We start from the raw sequence: 21408 nt of genomic DNA on the forward strand, positions 1-21408 counted from the left end.
AATAATTGACATGTGTATGTGTTGTCCGTGTGAATTTATGCGTGTTTGTGATGCACAATGTTGTAGATACATACCCGCTGACAGCAGACAGAGTCGTGCGTAGAGAATGAACTGGGGTGAACTTCACCCGACTTCATTGTCATACCGCGGCTGTGTCTGGGTGTCGCATCCTGATTAGCGGTCACCCATGAAGGACTCACCGGTGACCGCTAATCCCCTGAGTGACTGAATGGAGTACCCCTCTCGCATACTCACCGTTCCCCGATCACCGGCGCGGCGCTGCACGGCTGTTATCTAAACTCCGGTGGCTTTTCCTCTTTTGAAAAAGCCGGCCGCTCATTAAACAATCTCGTATTCCCTGCTTTCCCCGCCCAGAGGCACTTATGATTGGTTGCAGTTAGACACGCTCCCACGCTGATTGACAGCTATCTCACTGCAACCAGTTATTTACTGTAACTTACAGGTTAATCATGGAAGGTATCTCGGGGAGACGCCTGACATGATTACTCTAGGATTTAGTGGCAGCTATGGGCTGCCATTAACTCCTTATTACCCCGAGTGCCAACGCACCAGGGCCAATCGGGAAGACCCGGGTAGAGTCCCAGAACAGTCGCATCTATTGTATGCAACCATTCTGGGCGGCTGCTGGCTGATATTGTTAGGCTGGGGGGCTCCCCATAACGTGGAGCACCCCATCCTGAGAATATCAGCCTTCAGCCGTGTGACTTTACCCTGGCTGGTATCAAAATGGGGCGGGACCGCACGTCATTTTTTTAAAATTATTTATTTATTTTTTTAACTGCACATTATAGTCCCGCCCCCGGCGGCTGTGATTGGTTGCAGTGAGACAGCTGTCAATCAGCGTGGTGGCATGTCTAACTGCAACCAATCATAGGTGCCGGTGGTCAGGGAAAGCAGGGAATACGAGATTGTTTAATGAGCGGCCGGCTTTTTCAAAAGAGGAAAAGCCGCCGGAGTTTAGAGAACAGCCGTGCAGCGCCGCGCCGGTGATCGGGGAACGGTAAGTATGAGAGAGGGGGCAGACTGACCGACAGACTGTGAGAAAGGGACAGACAAGACAGAGAGAGACCTACAGACAGACAGAGAGACCGACCGACGGACTGAGGGAGATTGACAGACAGACAGGAAAAGAAAGAATGACCGACATTGCTAGAAAAAAAGCACAAAACATACACGGAGCATACAGAGATGCATCCATGTCACGTATTGTGCGCACATAACCATTGACTTTCATGGTGTCCACGTGTGCGTGTTCCGTGCAGAAAATGGACATGCTTCCGTGCAAAACGGAAACACATACGGATCACGGACACGGACTCATGGACATTATGAAATAACGCACGTGTGACCTCAAACATAGATTAACATTGGTGCACGTTTGGCCGTGTCTCCGGTACATACGGAAACGGGTCAAACATGCACGTGTTTCACGGACGTGTGAAGGGGGCCTAAGGCAGTGTGTGTTATTATAATTTCTCTACTTTGCCTATTTTAGGCTTTGTTCATAGCACTTTCACAAACTCTGTAGCCTCTGTTCACATGTCCATTACACTTTAATGATGAAATGGCAAAAGAATATTGCAACATACAAAGCTTCTTTTTGACCATAGAGCAATTAAAACCATAACAAACCACTGGATGATACCCTTAAAAATCAATAGGGTCTGTAGGTTGCTTTTGAGATCTCTTGTAGCTTATCAAGGAAAACATGATGGCCTCCATTATAAACGCAAGTCAGGCTCAAATGTGAAAATGGTTTTGTTTATTGTAGAACAAATGGTCTATCTAGTATAATCCCAAAATCAAATGGAAAAGTTCCATGACAATAGATTTTTAGGATTCTGAAAAACTGTAATTTATGCACTGAAAGCCACATAATTTTTAAATTATTTCTAGTGCTCAACTTATGATATCAATACTACTAAAACTAAAGAATAACAAAATTATTTACCTTTGCTTCAATTTGTTTTGTGTCTTGATTCTGGAATAAAAACTTTATTTTACTTTTTCCATCATCTGAAGATCCTTTTAGCTGAGAAAACTTATATCTCCATAAAATAGCCTTGAATAAAAAACAACAGAATTTACAAAAGGAGCTGAACCGATAGAATTCGTAATATACTGTTAGAAATCTCATCACAGCAGAATGTTTTCACCCCCCCAAACACATATAATGTGTTATCAAAAGTAACTGAAACAACAAAATGAAATTGTCTTATAATTAGAGAAGACTGAACATTTTGAAATTTGAAATTTTAGGTTCAGTAAACTTTTCACCAAAACTCGATTTGCAGTTAAGGCTACTTTACACGCTGCGATATCGGTCCCGATATCGCTAGCGTGGGTACCCGCCCCCATTTGTTGTGCGACACGGGCAAATCGCTGCCCGTGCCGCACAACATCGCGCAGACCCGTCACACATACTTACCTTCCCGGCGACGTCGCTGTGACCGGCGAACTGCCTCCTTTCTAGAGGGGGCAGTCCGTGAGGCATCACAGCGATGTCACTGAGCGGCCACCCAATAGAAGCGGAGGGGTGGAGATGAGTGGCCGGAACATCCCGCCCACCTCCCTCCTTCCTCATAGCGGCCGGGAGGCAAGTAAGGAGAGGTTCCTCGTTCCTGCAGCGTCACACATAGCGATGTGTGCTGCCGCAGGAGCGACGAACTACATCGTTACTGCTGCAGTAACGATAATCGAGAATGGACCCCCATGTCACCGATGAGCGATTTTGCACGTTTTTGCAACGATGCAAAATCGCTCATCGGTGTCACACGCAGCAACATCGCTAATGCGGCCGGATGTGCGTCACAAATTCCGTGACCCCAACGACTCCGCATTAGCGATGTCGCAGTGTGTAAAGCCCCCTTTAATTTATTCATGGCAAATCTCTAGCAGTCCAAATGCCTTTGCATGATGTGTAGAACATTTTGCCATCCCTCAATACTTTAATCCAATATGTTTCATTGTTAATTTAGTATTTTGGGGAGGAGGAGAGAGAATTTTTTGTATCACTATCTGAAATGAACTCTGTGGTCTGCCCACTATATATATATGCTATAAAAACTTAAATTGGAACTTCTTAGCTATCCCTAAATTTTATACTTACTGTGATTGCCCTTCCTGGTGTGATGCAATAGCTGCATGGCATTATGGGAAAGTTAGCCTAGCTGCATGTGTCATCATTAGCCAAGTATTTATTTTAGCCAATTGGTACAAATTGAATTGAAAGTTAAGATGAGAGGTCCTGAACAGTAAAGTTTTTTTATTTGTACCGAATACAGACTTTTCAAAAAAATCAGTATTCAAGTTCGGTTGTTTAACATATGCTGAACACTCAAACGAGCATCTCTGTGCTCGGGTATGCTCGGTGCTTGATAAAAACAGTGTTATCGGATGTAGTGTGCACAAAAATAGTAAAAATTCGTCACCCTTCCTCCTCCAGAAGCTCTATTTATGGCTGTCTGCATGTGGGCAGAGAGCTAAATTGCCCAATCAGCGACTTCCAATGGGCTTCATATTATGTCTTGGTCCAGGATTGAACTTTATCTAATGTTCAAGTGAACCTGCCGAACTTGAACTTCAACGGGTCCGCTCATCTCTAATTGCAATATATTAGAATTTGTGAGGACCTGCAAATTGCATGAAATTTAATTTGAATTGATTTGCTCTGAATCAATCCAATCATCTCTACTTATGATCGACTTACCATCTGCAAATACAGTCTTTCATTGTATTGTGGGTGTTAGGTTAAAGTCAGCTGTCTAAACTTTTACAAAAAAAAATGTAAAACCTGAAAACTATTGAAGACTTAAGCGGGCTTTACATGCTACAACATATCTAACGAAGTGTCGGCGGGGTCACGTCGTAAGTGACACACATCCGGCATCATTAGTGCTGTTGTAGCGCGTGACAGCTACGTGTGATTGTGATTGAACGTAAAACCATTCATCGCATACATGTCGTTCATTTGCTAAAAATTGCACGTTGGGTTGTTCAATGTTCCTGAGGCAGCACACATCGCAGTGTGTGACACCCCGGGAACGATGAACAGATCTTACCTGCGTCACACGGCTCCCGCCAGTAATGCGAAAGGAAGGAGGTTGGCGGGATGTTTACGTCCCGCTCATCTCCACCCCTCCGCTTCTATTGGCCGGCTGCTGCATGACATCGCGGTGATGCCAAACGTCCCTCCTACTCCAGGAAGTGGATGTTCACTGCCCACATCGAGGTCGTATGGAAGGGTAAGTATGTGTGACAGCAATTAATCATTTGTGCGACATGGTCAACATATTGAACGCGTTGCACATACGATGGGGGCGTGTCACATCGCATACGATATCGTATGCTTAATTGTAAGGTGTAAAGCAGGCTTTAGATGTGGAGTCTTAGAAGTTATTGTGTGGCATTGCAAACAGTCACTGAAAAAAAAAAAAATCTGTTTCCTTCTTTTTTATTACCATGTTGTAGTACAGTACTTTGCATTCTAGAAACTCCTTCCTTGTAACAATTGTTTGTGCACAGTTTAATTCATATTCAGTTTGGTCCAGAAATATTTGAACAGTGACACAGGTTTTGTCATTTTAGCTGTTTATTAAAAAATACACTGACAAGCAAAAGGATAACAATGTTGTGAACGTTTGACTTTCAGACTCCATATCTCTCTATGCCTTTAAGTTTAAGACGACCTTCATTTTATAGACACTCATGTTGACTAACTCACACGTGAATTTGACTTGAAACTATTCAGCATATGATTATTTATAAATCAGTAATGCTTCAAAATCAGATCAGACAATGAATAAACAAATAACTGTACTGATCATCACACAATAAACATAGTCTGCGCAAAACAATACAACCTACAAGAATTAGCGCACAACGTCCAGAATAAAAAAATGTTATTCTTTTATTAACAACAAAGAAATACCATTAATAAAAAGGTGAGCAAAAATAAACAATGAGATAAACCACTAGGGGTGCACTCACAGAGCAACCAAGGTCAATCAATACATGTATAATAATAGTAATAGTACTGGGTTACAGCAACTAATGTGCAGGGCCAGTATGTTATCACAATTCATTTTTATTGTATCTAGATATGCTGCAATAGTACTCACTAATAGTGTAATCTATAATTGGATAGTTGTAGGGAGCAATAACTTACATATTGTCCTGAGTCGTAACAGTAACCCTCTCCAAATACAGACATCACTCCATTGAGCTATACAGCATACACCCAATACACATTACAACGACTTTGTCCTCACTACATATACAATGCTTTGCTAGATTAGTAATACAGGTAGATGCACATTACCTGATTGACCAGATAGCCTTGGGCATTCCAGCTTCCTCCCGACATGTGTTTCAATTTGGTGTCTTTCTCAAGGGATAATTTTTTTTAATGGAAGGTCTTTATTGTTAATAAAAGAATAGTTTTTTTACTATGGTCATTGTTCGTTAATTCTTGTAGGTTGTATATGATTACTTATGCAGATTCTTGTCATGTCACGGCATTGTTACTGTTTTGCCCCTGATGGTGAAAAAACATTTTCTTTCTGTATACTACAAATTACAATCTGTTCTCTTAGTCTCTAATAGCTCAGTGTGTTATTAGATTCATTCTAAAGTCAAAGGTCACTGTTTCAAATGGAGGAGAATCCATGAAGATTATTTTTCAAGAAAAGAGAAACAGAATCATCTAGCTCATCAATAGCAGTCTCTCGGCCAAGAAAATTGACAAAATTGCCATTGCATCAGTGCCAAGACAGTTGGATGAATAATAAATGAAATTCGTCCATCCATTGAAAAGCCAAAAGGTGGACATCCAGGCAAAATATTGCAGTCAACAAATCAGCTCATCACAAGATCTATCAGTTTTGGCATGACAAACCACACCATTGGAGGTAGCTCATGTGCTTCGTAATAGCGAGATTACAGATGTCCATGCAAGCACCGTGCAATGCATGTTGCATAAGTCTAAAATGGTGGCCTGAAATAAGGTGAAGGAGCCACTAATTAAATATCACCATAAGAAGCATCAGCTCTCGTTTGAAAAAAGTACGAGAAGTAAATAGTAGCAGATTGGAAATGGGTGGTTTGGAGCAATGAAATGGAAGTCAATAAACTAGGCTCTGATGGGTGAAAATGGGCCTGGAAGAACTAAGGGGAAAAGCGGCTAATGGATTGAGAAACTGCTGGAGGTCCCAAGGGGGTGATTCACAGTGCCAGAGGGTTGTCCCCTCGCCCCCCCTCCAACTAGGGCTGGTTTCTGGCGATGTTGAGGTAGGGATGGTGCAGCAGATAATTCAGCAAGGGACAGGACAGAGAGCTTTTACCTTTTTCTGGAGCTCAGCAGAACCTTTCAGAACATTTTCTCACAGCCGTTACAAGAACGGTGGTTTTTCCTGCCCTAATGAGAGTTGGCTTCTCTGCTGTGTGGTGAGCGTGCATTCTTCCTGTCGTTAGAATTTCCCTACCTGGGATTAGGTGCCTTGAAGTCGTGGGATTCTTAAGACAAGACAACAACCTGAATCTTTTAATCCCTCCTGGAGAGCAGGTGACTTGCCAACGTGCAGCTGGCCCCTCCAGAGGTTTTATCAGTTACCTCAGAACAGGACCATCTCCTTATTACACTCCTCTCACACGTTCACCTTGGCTGCCACCCCAACTCTGACTGAATTTCTCAACCAACTCAGCTCCTCCCCTATCTCCTTCTAGGGCTCACTCTCAAGTGTTAATTTTATCTCAAGTGAACAGCCCCAGTAAGGGAGTGTGGGCATATGTGTGCTTTTGTAGTGAACAACAGAGAAAACCATATCTCATTAGGGCTAATAATACAAGTTATACAGATTGAAATACACATGTAGTTATTATTTGTGGTAATTAGGCATGCCACATATACATACCCCAGTGAGTCAACCACTATGTACCAACATGAGGAACATGTAAAAAAGACCTGAAATCAGATTTCTGTAGAGACATACTTGAATCTGAGCGCATAAAGAGCATGCCCAGAAGAATTAAGGCAGTGTTAAAAGCCAAAGGTGGATTTATGAAAAACTAACAAAATAATAAACATTAAAATTTTGATTTCAAGGAGCAAAACAGTAAATATGCAGGGACATGACAAGAATCTGCTTAACTAATCATATGCTATATAGTTGCAAGTCAAATTTATGTATAAAATAGTTAAGATGATGTCTATAAAATGAAGATAGTCTCATGTTTGAAGCTGTAGTGGTGAGATATGGAGCCTGAAAGCAAAAAGTTCAAAACATTGTTACCCTTTTGCTCGTAAATGTATTTTAGATACAGTTATACAGTCAATACAGGCGTAAAGTGCAGACTCTCAGTAGGGATGAGCGAACCTGAACTGTAAAGTTCAGGGTCTGTACCAGACACCTTATGTCCACTGCTGAACCCTGAACACAGACTTTTTACTTTGCATCCGGTTCCTGTTTGGTGTCGGCCACACGGATAAAAATAAAAAAATTAAAAGGAATCAAAATACAGATTAAAGCAGGATTATTATACTTACGGAGTTGCCCTGGTGCAGTGGCAATCGGGGTAATGTAAGGGGTTAATGAAAGCTGTGATTTGTCAAAAAATCCCAGCTGTCATCAAGCCCGAGGTTAGTAAGGAGGAGGGGGGTATGAGACCCCCCATTATTAACCCTGTAAGTCAAAAGAAATAAACACAAAACACAGAGAAAAATCCTTTATTTAAAAAATAAATAAATAACAGACTGAATGTGCTTTGGAGAAGGGGGAGAGAGAGAAGCATGGTAAGTATAGAGGGCACACAAACTGGGAGATGCATACGGCACCACCTCCTTCCCTGAAGAACCGCACAACACTTCAGGAAACATGGGTTTCCAGACAGAGGTACTCTGCCCATTAGATTTGTTCAGCTTAGAAAAAAGATGCCTCAGAGGAGATCTCATTTATATGTATTAATACATGTGTGGTCAATATAAAGGACTGGCACATGACTTATTTCTTCCAAAGACAATACTAAGGACCACGGGGCATACACGGCAAGTGGAAGAAAAGTGATTCCGACAGCTAAATGGGAAAGGTTCTTTACAGTTAGAGCGGCTGGACTGTGGAATGCTGACCACAAGAGGTAGTAATGGCAGATACTATAACAGTTTTTAAAAAAGGGCTGGATGATTTCCTCAGTACACACAACATTGTTGGTTATAAGTGATGTAGTGATAAAATGTAGAATTAGTGGAGGAAAGTAGAACTAGATGGACCTAGGTCTTTTTTCATTCTATGTAACTATATAACTATGTGAGGAGGCGGTGCCTTGTGCAGCTCCTGGTCTGTGTGCACTCTGTACTCATGCTGCTGTCTCTCCCCTCTCCCCAGCACAATCAGTCTGTGAGTTGAGAACTAACAGCCACAGCCACAGTTGAACAGATGGGCTGAACACTACAAATGTCTGTATTATGGAACATACCCAACACGACAAATAAGGTGTGTGTCATGAAGCTGACCAGATCTAGTATGATTCTGTCAGACAAATACACTAATAGTGTGCTCCTAAAGGACAGGGTGCCACAGCTGTAGGATTAGTTTCACTTGCTCTAACAAATGAATACTGATGGTCTGCACCAATCACTAATGCCGCACAGAAGAGTGGGTGGGGGAAGGGGGTCAATATGCATTAAGAAAGTAAATACACTTGACTAGTGTGCGCACGACAATAACATTTCCTGGTGCAACATACAGGATTAAAAGTTACATATCCTGAAAGGGCTGCCCAAGCCCTATTTCAGGATACTGTTAGTATGGTACACAAAAATCACCTGACAAATTTTCTTTAGTTTAACCTGAATATATAAACTTCAATTGCATCTCAATTGTTTCCTTATAAATAAAAAATAGTGCTGGGCAGAGCAAAAATCATGAAGATTTGATCACTGTCCAAATATTTCTGGACTTAACTTTATATCAAAATATAATTTCAATTTTAATGCTATGAACAATACCAATGCATCAGTTTTCCTTAACTGACTGGCGACTAGCACAGTATATGTATGGTATTAAGGCTACTTTACACGCTGCGATATCGGTACCGATATCGCTAGCGTGGGTACCCGCCCCCATCTGTTGTGCGACACGGGCAAATCGCTGCTCGTGCCGCACAACATCGCCCAGACATGTCACACATACTTACCTGCCCGGCTTTCTAAGGGGGCGGTTCGTTTAGCGTCACAGCGATGTCACAGCTGCGTCACTGAACCGCCGCCCAATAGAAGCGGAGGGGCGGAGATGAGCGGGACGAACATCCCGCCCACCTCCTTCTTTCCACATTGCGGCCGGGAGGCAGGTAAGTAGAGCTTTGTCGTTCCTGCGGTGTCACACAGAGCGATGTGTGCTGCCGCAGGAACGAGGAACAACTTCGTTACTGCTGCAGTAACGATTTTTGAGAATGGACCCCCATGTCACCGATGAGCGATTTTGCACATTTTTGCAACGATGCAAAATTGCTCATAGGTGTCACATGCAACGGCATCGCTAATGCGGCCGGATGTGCGTCACCATTTCCGTGACCCAAACGAGTTCGCATTAGCGATGTCGTAGCGTGTAAAGCCCCCTTTAGTGGGAAGAGAGTGCGTGTAGTGGGCACAGGTACTAAATCCACCCTATACAAAGCAGATGAAGGATGAGCCTGTTGCTGTTAAATTTTTAATTACAGCTATCGATCGATGACAGTGTCATTTTAAGCCTGTGGCACTATTCTACATGCCCATGCCCATCCTCTATCATAATACCTGGGAGCTAACAGATTGACATGGTAGATGGAGGTCCGCTGAAGACCACGGTGCCTTCCATTATGATACTCCATTGAAACTCAGCCTTTAGCTAGACTCCATAGGAGACTGTGCTTTTTATCATAGGAGACCATGATTTTTACATATACTCATATTCTACCATAGAGATTTGAATCACCCTTCTTTACTACAATTAAAAATAAAGATATTAAAAAAATAAATGCACATATGATATCGCTGGGTCTAAAAAAAATCTGATCTATCTGGATATAAACATAATCTGATATGTAAAAACCATAAAGAGAAAAAAGTCTGAAGCCAAAATTGCTGTTTTATGTCCCTGCAAAAAAATAAAAAGCAATCAAAACATCTTTTATACCCCAAAATGGTATAACTATAAGTAATAGCTTGCCTTGCAAAAAGCAATCCCTCATATACCTCTACTAATGTAAAAAAAAATAAGGTACGGATCTCAAAAAATGGCGGCACAAAAAAAAATATAACAAATGTACAATTTTTTTTTTACAATTGAATGACTATGAATCATGATACCAGGTCATTTTTACTACACAACAAACACCGTAAAAACTATTTCCCCGCACTTGGATTCCCCCCCCCTTTTTCAGTACACTATAAGGTAAAATAAATGGTGTCATTCAAAACTACAATTTTTCTTTCAAGACCTCCTATCACTATTTTGAAGGAAGAATGGAAAAGTTATTGCTAATGAAAAAAATGAGTGGAAATAACAAAAGCTCAAAAATAAAAAATTGCACAAATTCAGACCACCACAGCCACAGCATCACAGCAACAATGGTAATAGCATAAGCAAACATCTATTTCTTCCCTCATCTTTTTGAGTAAGAGAATGTTGGAGATTTAATTTTTTAGAACTTTTCTCTTTGTGTTGTGTGATGGCCATTATTGCTGTGTCTCTGAGGTGGTGTGTCCTTAAGCCATTGGAGCTTCGCCTTGCAACATGGGTGATACGATTACCCCTGATGGTGCAGTATAAATTTGATCATTTTGGCAATGGTCACCACTAGAAATGGAAAAGCATTAAGATGCTCGGATGCTCAGTAGTAAAGTCAAGTAGGTCAGATACCCTAAAAGTACTCAACTCGAGTAACGAGAGTAATGGAAGTCAATGATTAGGCAGTTTGGCTCTCTGCCCTCATACAGCCAGCCATAAACAGAAACGGTGCTTTTTTTCTCTTGATACACTACATCCAAAAATGTTGTTTCAACCACAGTGGAAGCCATTCATAGACTGTGCCTGGCTCTCCCTAGGGTGCCAACACACATCATGCAGTGAAGCAAGTCTGTACTTTGTGGCTGTTTCACAAATGACAAAGCCGAGCATCCGCAATACGTGGGCAAGCACCAGGGCCGGATTATAGCCGGGGCAGGCGGGGCTCCAGCCCCGGGGTCCCCACTAGAGTTGAGCGCGGTTCTAGGTTCGTGGTTCTCGAGTTCGCGGCTCGAGTGATTTTGGGGGCTGTTCTAGATCGAACTAGAACTCGAGCTTTTTTGCAAAAGCTCGATAGTTCTAGATACGTTCGAGAACGGTTCTAGCAGCAAAAAACCCAGCTAATTCCTAGCTGGCTTTCCGCTGTAATAGTGTAAGTCACTCTGTGACTCACACTATTATGAAATTTCAGTGTATAGTGTGCGGGAACAGCGCATTCAGATCACTGCTGTATGGATAATGGCGATCGCCATTTTTTTTCCCTTGTCTTCCTTCCCTAAGCGCGCGCGTGTAGTGGGGAGGGCCAGCATGTCAGCCAATCCCAGACACACACACAGCTAAGTGGACTTTTAGCCAGAGAAGCAACGGCATGTGTGATAGGATGTCCATGTCACATGTCCCTGCATTATAAAAACGAGTATCTGCCCGTCCGGACGCCATTATCTTTTCTGCGTCCTTTGTGTCAGACATCACTGGTGCAGCTCCGTCCTGAGTCCTATCGCCGATACTGCTGTATGCGCTCCATACACAGCGCTGGACAGCTTAGGGAGAGCACTTTCTATCAGTCCTTTTAAGGGCTCATACCGGCAGGGTCAGAGCCATAGGTGACAGGTCCTGAAAACAGAGTTTAACAGCTACACAAGATGACAGCGTCTGTGTAGCTAAGGTCAGGTATTTCCTCGCTGCATTTCCCCATTAGGAGGGATAGAAAGGCAGGCTTCCTTTCCTGTACCCAGAGACCCACAACCCTGCCACTGTACCCTCCTGCCCTTTGCACACTCCAACTCATTGTTACTAAGCCATTATACTAGCAAACACTGAGTGAACTTAGTGGCATCCTAAACGTGGCTATTGGACTTCTGTATAGTCCCAGTAGTGCACAGATATTTGCAGCACGTCTGCCTGCATTGCACACTCCAACTCATTGTTACTAAGCCATTATACTAGCAAACACTCAGTGAACCTAGTGGCATCCTAAACGTGGCTATTGGACTTCTGTATAGTCCCACAAGTGCAAAGATATTTGAAGCACCTCTGCCTGCATTGCACACTCAAACTCATTGTTACTAAGCCATTATACTAGCAAACACTCAGTGAACCTAGTGGCATCCTAAACGTGGCTATTGGACTTCTGTATAGTCCCACTAGTGCAAAGATATTTGCAGCACGTCTGCCTGCATTTCACACTCAAACTCATTGTTACTAAGCCATTATACTAGCAAACACTCAGTGAACCTAGTGGCATCCTAAACGTGGCTATTGGACTTCTGTATAGTCCCACTAGTGCAAAGATATTTGCAGCACCTCTGCCTGCATTGCACACTCAAACTCATTGTTACTTACTAAGACATTATAATACCAAAAATTGAGTAAACTTAGTGGCATACAAGAAGTGGCTGTTGTACTCCATTAGTGCCCCACTGGTGCAAATCTATGTGCAGCACCTGTGCAGGACACCCTCCTGCTCTGTTTTTAATAAGCTATATTGATAGCAAAAAATACTGCCATTTAGTGGCATCATAGAACTGGCTGTTGTATTCCATTAGTGCCCCACTGGTGCCAAGCTATTTCTAGCACCCGTGCAGGACACCCTCCTGCTCTGTTTTTAATAAGCTATAATGATAGCAAAAATACTGCCATTTAGTGGCATCATAGAACTGGCTGTTGTATTCCATTAGTGCCCCACTGGTGCCAAGCTATTTCTAGCACCTGTGCAGGACACCCTCCTGCTCTGTTTTTAATAAGCTATAATGATAGCAAAAAATACTGCCATTTAGTGGCATCATAGAACTGGATGTTGTATTTCATTATTGTCCCACTGGTGCCAAGCTATTTCTAGCACCTGTGCAGGACACCCTCCTGCTCTGTTTTTAATAAGCTATAATGATAGCAAAAAATACTGCCATTTAGTGGCATCATAGAACTGGCTGTTGTATTCCATTAGTGCCCCACTGGTGCCAAGCTATTTCTAGCACCCGTGCAGGACACCCTCCTGCTCTGTTTTTAATAAGCTATAATGATAGCAAAAATACTGCCATTTAGTGGCATCATAGAACTGGCTGTTGTATTCCATTAGTGCCCCACTGGTGCCAAGCTATTTCTAGCACCAGCGCAGGACACCCTCCTGCTCTGTTTTTAGTAAGCTATAATGATAGCAAAAAATACTGCCATTTAGTGGCATCATAGAACTGGCTGTTGGACTCCTTTATTGTGCCACTTGTGCCAAGCAATCTCAAGCACCTCTGCATTCTACCCTCATGCACATTTAGCTATGCTAATTTTATAGCAAACTCAGGGAATTCCTTGCTGCATTTGATCATTAGGAGGGATAGAAAGTGAGGCTTCTTTTACTGTCCTGGTACCCACAGAACACGGCCCCTGTACCCATCTGTCAACTTTTGCCACGCTATTTAATTTGCCCAAAGAGCTGACTCTTTTTCTGCCATCCTAAAATTGTCCGGAATACTAAGTTAGTGTAACTTTGCTGCCAAGCAAGGTACAACACATGTGCATTCTACACTCCTTTCCATTTCTGGAATGCAATTATTAACTGCAGGTAGTCCAGCCAATCTGTGACGAAGGTGCAGGCGTGGATATAATGTAGCCTGCATCCAATGATGGTTCTCTCGATGTCTGACAGCTCAACAATACCTTCTGTTTCCACTTCCAAAACAAGTGATGACCTGCCAATCACACTCCCTTTTGCGGGTAAAGGAGTGGAAGTTCAGTGTGAAAAACCATGTGTGACTGCTGTCCCCACAGTCACAGAGGATGAAGAGCACGCAGATGCACTTGATGGGGCAGGCGGTGGTTGCACAGGCACGCTAGGCCGCATTGTAGCACAGTGAAATTCACATTGCGACTTATGCTTCATTTTAAGTTGTGTACAGGGTGGGCTACCCAGTATGCAGCAAAACCAGGCAACAGGAAAAGGACTCTAGGCAGTTGGGTTGATAAATGATTGTTTAACTTTACCAAAACAAACAATAAGAACCATGCATACAATTTAAATAATTGAACAATGTATTCTGTTTCCTACTACCTGCTAATCCCTCTGTGTAGCAGTAATTGTGTGTTTGTGCATGTGTGTGTGTGTGTGTGTTTGAACACGACTTACCAGTGGCGCATCACAAGAGCTTCCAAGTTATCTACCTAAACATAGTCAAAACACATTACCCCCCCTGAATACCCTTGTTAGCTGAAGCCTCACAGATAATGCAGATGATAACAGTGTGAATGCAAACCACACAGCTCTGCAACACAGTCATGGAAATCTTGAAAATCAACAGTGAATGCAAACATGTGTTGCTGTCCCTCTATGATTTAAACTGTACGTGACAATTTGACAGTGCAGAGGCATCAAGTTGTATTGTCTATTTAGTCGGCCTACCCAGAAGAGATATGTGTTTTGCTAATAAAACAAAGTCTTGCGTGCCCGCATTATTGTCTGGGCACAGCCTACCGTACCCAGGTACTCTGATGTCCAGTTTCCAGAAATACAGACTTTACGCTCCTCTCACGGTAAACAGTATAGACAGCACTGTAAGAATGTTGGTCTGTGGCAGAGGATGCTGCTCACTGGCATTACGGGGCTCATCATCAAAGTACAACATGACTCGCCTCACAATTGAACGAAGTGTTTCCGCGGTGGCTCCTTGCTGTAACACACACCTTTAGCTTTTCCTTCTGTTCATAGACAGCATCTCCAAGTCCACATCCAAAGAGCAATTTGATATTGCTATAGTGACCAAACAAAGGCAGATCCAAAAAAACAGCAGCCCCTTGTGGGTAGTCTGCAACAATGCATGCAATGGCAAATAAGCATGTTGAATTGACAGTGGCTAAAGCTGAGCAATACACCTTCACGCTATCAATTCATATCCATGTGACACTTCATGGAGGAACTACTCAAAGGTGTGAGTTTTTGCCTTCTACTTACAGATTGTTGACAAATCTTACAGATTCCATGACTTGGGTGATCCTTTGCGATGTCCAAAAATTCACAGGCTAGGCAAGGCTTACAGCCCATGCGACCTGCATAGCCAACACGACTTCTGCTCAGAGTCAAAGTTGTGGTCCAGGATTCAGTTGTTGACGTGCTTCCAGTACTTTGTCTCTGGCCAGGAAGACGCAACGTAACCTCGTCGTCAGTAGCATCCTCCTCCACCTCCTCTGCTGACCTCATCGACTGGCTGACTTTGGTTTGACAGTAAGTGTGGTCTCCAACCTCATCAAAAACCCTGTGTGTTTTCATTCCCCTCGTCCTGAGTCCTCCGAGACAACCTCTTCCTGCCCTGACCGAATAGTAAAGTTGTCATTCCAATCAGGTATCTGTGCTCCTCATCATGTTCCCCATTGTCTCCACCAGGAGGATTTACTTTTTGGAAATGAGGGTGTAGATTAGGCTCAGCTCCTTCTTCATCAGGGCCTGGATCCCACTCACAAAGCTTCTGGCCATCTGCGCAGATCATTTCCCCTGTCTCATGGAACTCGCTACCTGAACACGTCAGATTATCTGCTACACCCGCAAGCTTCAAACTGAATCTGAAAACTCATCTGTTCAGAAATGACTATAACCTTCAATGACACCACCACCATACGTACTTGACGCTCAACCTACACCACTCCTACTGTCTCCTCCCAAAAATCCTTTAGAATGTAATCCCGCAAGGGCAGGGCCCTCTTCCCTCTGTACCAGTCTGTCTATAGTTAATTGTATATGTATTCTGTATGTAACCCCCTTCTCAAGTACAGCACCATGGAATCAATGGTGCTCTATAAATCAATAATAATAAAAATAATAATAACTTCCTTGTCTGTACTCATTGCAGCTTTGGAGCAGACCTCTGATTCCCAGGCTATAGTGCGACTGAACAGCTATGCAAACTCAACCATCTCTGTTACCCCATACTCAGCAGGGCTGGTGGAAACTTGAGAGCTGTTAGGAAGCAAGTGCGATTGGATTGACACCACAGAGGAATGGAGTATTTGGGATCTTGAAATTGGGGTAGAGCAGAGGCCACTTTATGGAGCACTTCAGATCCATTGAAGCAGCTGCTGTTTTGGCCTCATCTGCATTTGTTAGCGATGGTTGTGTCCGTGAAAAAAAGGATCATATCAGATTATCCATGGGAAGAAGTACACCTGTTCTTTTGGATGGTATTTGTTGTTACAAAACCTGTAACCTGAAGCCGGCTGCGGTTTCATTTGCGCCCAGGCGTCAGCTGCCATTTAGGGCTGTGCCTTGGGTTGACCAGCTGGCTGCTTTCTCCTCCACGTCTAAGTGTGGACAGGCAACTAGTGCGCATGCGTGTGCCGATTTACCCCACCCGCAGCCTAACTACAGTGTTTCGCCTAGTGAGTATGATCAGCCTGACTGTGCCATTGCTGTGGCTAAGTCTTCATTTCGGGATACAGCGCATGCTCCCACACTTAGTGCGAAAAGCCTCTTTGCACAGGTACTTGCACTCCGTGCCGGGTCTAGGTCCTGTGTTGTGCCTAGACACCATAAAGCTGATAGTCTTTTTTCAGACACTGTATTTCATGCTACTGAGCATGCTAAGGCACTTACTGCATCAGAGATTATGTCCGGTAATGAACTCTTTGGCCCTGCCCCTGATGTGGGGGTCCCATATAGACCACAGGGCATCAGGTGTCCTGACGATGTGGCCAGGCCACTCCCAAATGGCTTGCAGAGGCCCGCCCCTATGACTTGTCACCGCATTATTGATGGTCAGACGATGACTGGTAAGGTGTTTGGGTCATGGCAGCCATGAGGTCATCATTGAAGTTGCGGTTCCAAATAGGACGCTAGTTATGCCACTCATGACGTGTCACTCTGCTTTTGTCTACAGGAGGTGCATTGTGGTTCACCCTGGTTTGGGGCGGACCCAGGTTATAAAAGGGGCTGGAGCCAACAAGGAGGTGCGCAGTCTTCTATTATGCTCCGAAAGAGCACACCTCCATGTGTTGAACCCATTGCGGCTTTAGGCCAGAGGTAGGCAGGGATAGGGTGTCGATGCAGGCCGCCACCACAGTTGGTAACGCAGAACGGTTAAGACCAGCTCCTGTCCTAACAGTCCTGCTTGTGCAGCCCAGTGGCATTAACAGGCCTGCTGCTGCTGATGCACCTGCTGTCCACAGGTGTGGCCCCTACGCACACGGTCAGCATACTCAATGGCCCCTGTGTTGTTAACAGGGAGTTCCTTGGCTGGGTGGGCATGTGGACCCTGTGACACTAACAGGGCTCCCAGTCTCCAGATCCGAATGGCGTCTAACTCGGTTCAGGCTACTATTAGTTTCATAGCCACACAGCTCTGTATCCTCCACCAAACCTTCCAGTTGCCAACCTCTCCTTTTCCATCTGGGAGCACGGTGGACACTGACTGCTGATGGGGATATATACCTTTCTCTTTCTTTTCTTAATAATTTTCGGTATATAGCGGTAACATAGTATATACCACCTTATCCAAATCTGCCAGTCCCACTGTAACAGATGGTGTTTCTTCAGCAAATGTTACTGTTGCTTAACCACCAAATCCACGGACAAAAACTTTTTTCCCCCTTTCCAACACACCTGTTCCCCTTTCCACCAGCATCTGTCCTTTTTCAACTCATTTGGTATATGACCAAAAGTGCAACTCTGCAGGGACACCATACTCAACGCCATCTCAGCACAGCAGCCAGCCCTCGGTCCCTCAGATGTGGACAAGTAAAAGACCATTTCCTCCTATCCATGACAAAGCGTTGAGATTCACTCTGTGCAGCACTGGTGTTTAGTGGAAAAGCAGATCTAAGATTGCGTACCACCTTCTGCAGATACTCCTGTATACGTGCGTCCATTTCTATGGCAGGAATTATTTTGCCAAATTTTGTCTTGTACCGGGGATCTAACAGTGTGGCAACCCAGTAGTCAGGATTACTTTGAATTCGTACAATCCGAGGGTCATGTTGTAGGTAGTGCAGCAAGAAGGCGCTCATGTGTCTTGTGCATCCAGGAGGACCAAGTCCTTGGTGTGTTGGTGGCAGATAGGTGAGAATCGTGCCTTCTTCCTCTGCCCTCTCCCCACAACCTCGCACAACCGAAATGTGAGCAAGCTCTCACTCATCTGCTGAGTCTTCCATGCCCATCGCCAGTTCGTCCTCCATTTCTTCATGGGCTCCTGCACCTTCCTCAACACTTTTTGCTGATACTATGCGCCCTTGTTAATCCCTCTCCCTCACCATGACTGCCGCCTAGGTGCCGCTGACCATCTGGACCTTGTAGATCTTATTATCCCTTCCGCATATGACTCCTCCTGTACTTCCTCCCCTTCCTCTTGTCCCAACACCTGACTCCGAATAATAATTACAGTGTGCTCCATCATGTAGATGACCAGAATTGTCACGCTGAGAATGGCATCGCCAGTGCTAAACATCTTCGTTGACATTTGTAAACTGTATAGAAGAGTGCATAGGTCCTTGATCTGACACCACTCCAGCAGCGTGATCTGCACCACCTCTGGATCAAGTTATCCCAGGCAATATACGTATAACGTATTGCAGCAGGGTTCGGCGGTGCTGCCACAAATGCTGCAACATGTGCAGATTCAAATTCCTGCGTGTCGGCACATCGCATTTCAGGCGTTTAACCACCAGACCTAAAGACTTCCGGAGTGATGAAAGTTGTTGAGCTGCTGTGTGCGCACGATGGAAGTGAGCACATAGCGAGTATGCCCGCTGCACAAGGCCATGTAGGCCGGGATGGTGTTTTAAAAATTGCTGGAGAATTAGGTTCAACACGTGAGCCATACAAGGCACGTGTGTCACATTGCCCTGACGATGGCCCGCAACCATGTTTGCATCATTGCCGCACACGGCTGTTAAGTCACCAATGGAGTCCGCTCCGTCAATTTGTACTCCGGTCGGCAGGTGACAACGTGTTCCTTTCATGCATAGTGCTGACGATGGGAGAGGAGTCGATGCCAGCGGCGCAGGTGGATGCAGGTTATGCTCACCCACTGGGCTGCATTACCTTGACAGATGCAGAATCTCTGGCTGAATGTAGCTGGTGGGTATCTCACAGATGAAGTACCATCATTCAGCTACAACCAATGGGAAGACACCACACCCTTTTTTATGCCCATCCTGTCTGCAGACCACTGCCAGACATAGCTATGAACCTCTGGTTACTTTTACCCCCAGTTCAGTTTTATGATTTTGTGTGCTTGTTACCTGACTACTTTTCTTGCTTGCTGTTTATGTACCTTGTTGGCCAATCCGCATTTCACCTCTGCTTGTTTTCTGATTAAGTCCTGTCCATCCCATTCTGTTCCTGTTCCTCAATTAATGTTTTGACCCTGCCTGACTACTATTCTCTGGAACTGCAGCCTTCCACAGGTATTGATCAACTTGGGCCCTGTGTAATTCCTAATCCCTGTATAGGGGTTAAAGGGTTTCAGGGTTCTAGGGGTCCAGCTTGGTGAGTGGCTTCCCTCTAGCCTATCATTTACAGCCCATCTGAGTGTGTGGATCAAGGAAGGCGTTACACCGTGCTCTCTGCAGAAGGCCATGTGGGCCAGGATAGTGCTTTAAAAATTGCTGGACAACCAGGTTCAACACGTGAGCCACACAAGGCACGTGTGTCACATTGTCACAGCGAAGGGCCGCACCCATGTTTGCATCATTGTCGCACCCGGGCTTCCCTGGCTGCTGGTTGAGTGGAGACAACCATTGATGAAACTCGGTCTCCAGAGCTAACCGTCCACAACTTCTCAGCGGTGTGACTCACATTTCCCATACATTTCAAAGTAAACCTTTGACCGCCTGATGGCATTGAGCTCTGCTGCCAGCATAGTAAGGAGGTGTGTGGTATTCCTTGTGCGCAGTTACAAGGAAGGGTGGCCTGACCACACAGGGTTTGGGCCAAGGTGGAGGACCCACACGAGGTTGAAGAGGCAGAAGCAGTGTATTAACTTCTACATACAGAAGAAGGATTGACACAACTCGTGGGGATGGCAAGACTTGTACAGCAGACCCTTCTCCATCTCTCCCCACAGTAACCCATTGCCCAGTCAGCGACATGTAACGCCCCTGTCCATGCTTACTGGTCCAATTATCTGTGGTGAAATGCACCCTGTCACACAGAGTTTCTCAAGGAATCAGTGATGTTTAGTGCAACATGCTGGTGTAGCGCGTGCACGCCGTTGTTGGAGAAGGAGTGGCGCCTGGGCATCGGCTCTTGGGGCACTGCAATGGGCATAAGGTCTCAAAAATCCTTGGTTAAAAAGGTTGGAAAGGCAGCATTTTGGTAGCCAACAGTTTGCAGATGCTGAAAGTCAACCTCCAAGCCATGTCATGCCCTTCTAAAAGCATGTAAAACACAGCGAGGGGACTCCAACCACAGACTCCCTCGTTTCCACTAACTGGGCCACACACACCCCACTTGACTGGCATCAGTTGACCCCCCTTTTGAAAAAGAAAAAGATGCTTTGCATGAAGCACTCTCAAAAATACGCGTGCCTTTCCCGTCCCCTGGCTGACCCAGGGGAAGAAAAGTCCTCTGAGAGCCATGACTTGTTCATCTTGGTTCTTTTAGAAACACAGCGAGGGGACTCCAACCACAGTCTCCCTCGTTGCCACTAATTGGGCCACACACACCCCACTTGACTGGCATCAGTTGACCCCCCTTTTGAAAAAGAAAAAGATGCTTTGCATGCAGCACTCTCAAAAATACGCGTGCCTTTCCCGTCCCCTGGCTGACCCAGGGGAAGAAAAGTCCTCTGAGAGCCATGACTTGTTCATCTTGGTTCTTTTAGAAACACAGCGAGGGGACTCCAACCACAGTCTCCCTCGTTGCCACTAACTGGGCCACACACACCCCACTTGACTGGCATCAGTTGACCCCCCTTTTGAAAAAGAAAAAGATGCTTTGCATGAAGCACTCTCAAAAATACACGTGCCTTTCCCGTCCCCTGGCTGACCCAGGGGAAGAAAAGTCCTCTGAGAGCCATGACTTGTTCATCTTGGTTCTTTTAGGAACACAGCGAGGGGACTCAAACCACAGTCTCTCTCGTTTCCACTAACTGGGCCACACACACCCCACTTGACTGGCATCAGTTGACCCAATTTTCAAGATGAAAAAGATGCTTTG

General features: G+C 44.7%; 1 protein-coding gene across 4 annotated transcripts in view; it reads right to left on the reverse strand.

Annotated features, from left to right (window-relative positions):
* Nucleotides 1-21408, reverse strand: part of SNTG1 (syntrophin gamma 1) — a 1064578-nt gene that overhangs the window by 2885 nt on the left and 1040285 nt on the right. For all 4 annotated transcript variants that reach the window (XM_075353282.1, XM_075353284.1, XM_075353281.1 and 1 more), the window contains one exon: nucleotides 1973-2083. In XM_075353282.1, coding sequence (XP_075209397.1) covers nucleotides 1973-2083 — 111 coding nt within the window. The remainder of the gene's footprint in view (nucleotides 1-1972; nucleotides 2084-21408) is intronic.

This window comes from Anomaloglossus baeobatrachus, chromosome 6 (genome assembly GCF_048569485.1).
Source record: "Anomaloglossus baeobatrachus isolate aAnoBae1 chromosome 6, aAnoBae1.hap1, whole genome shotgun sequence".
Classification (NCBI taxonomy): Eukaryota; Metazoa; Chordata; class Amphibia; order Anura; family Aromobatidae; genus Anomaloglossus; species Anomaloglossus baeobatrachus.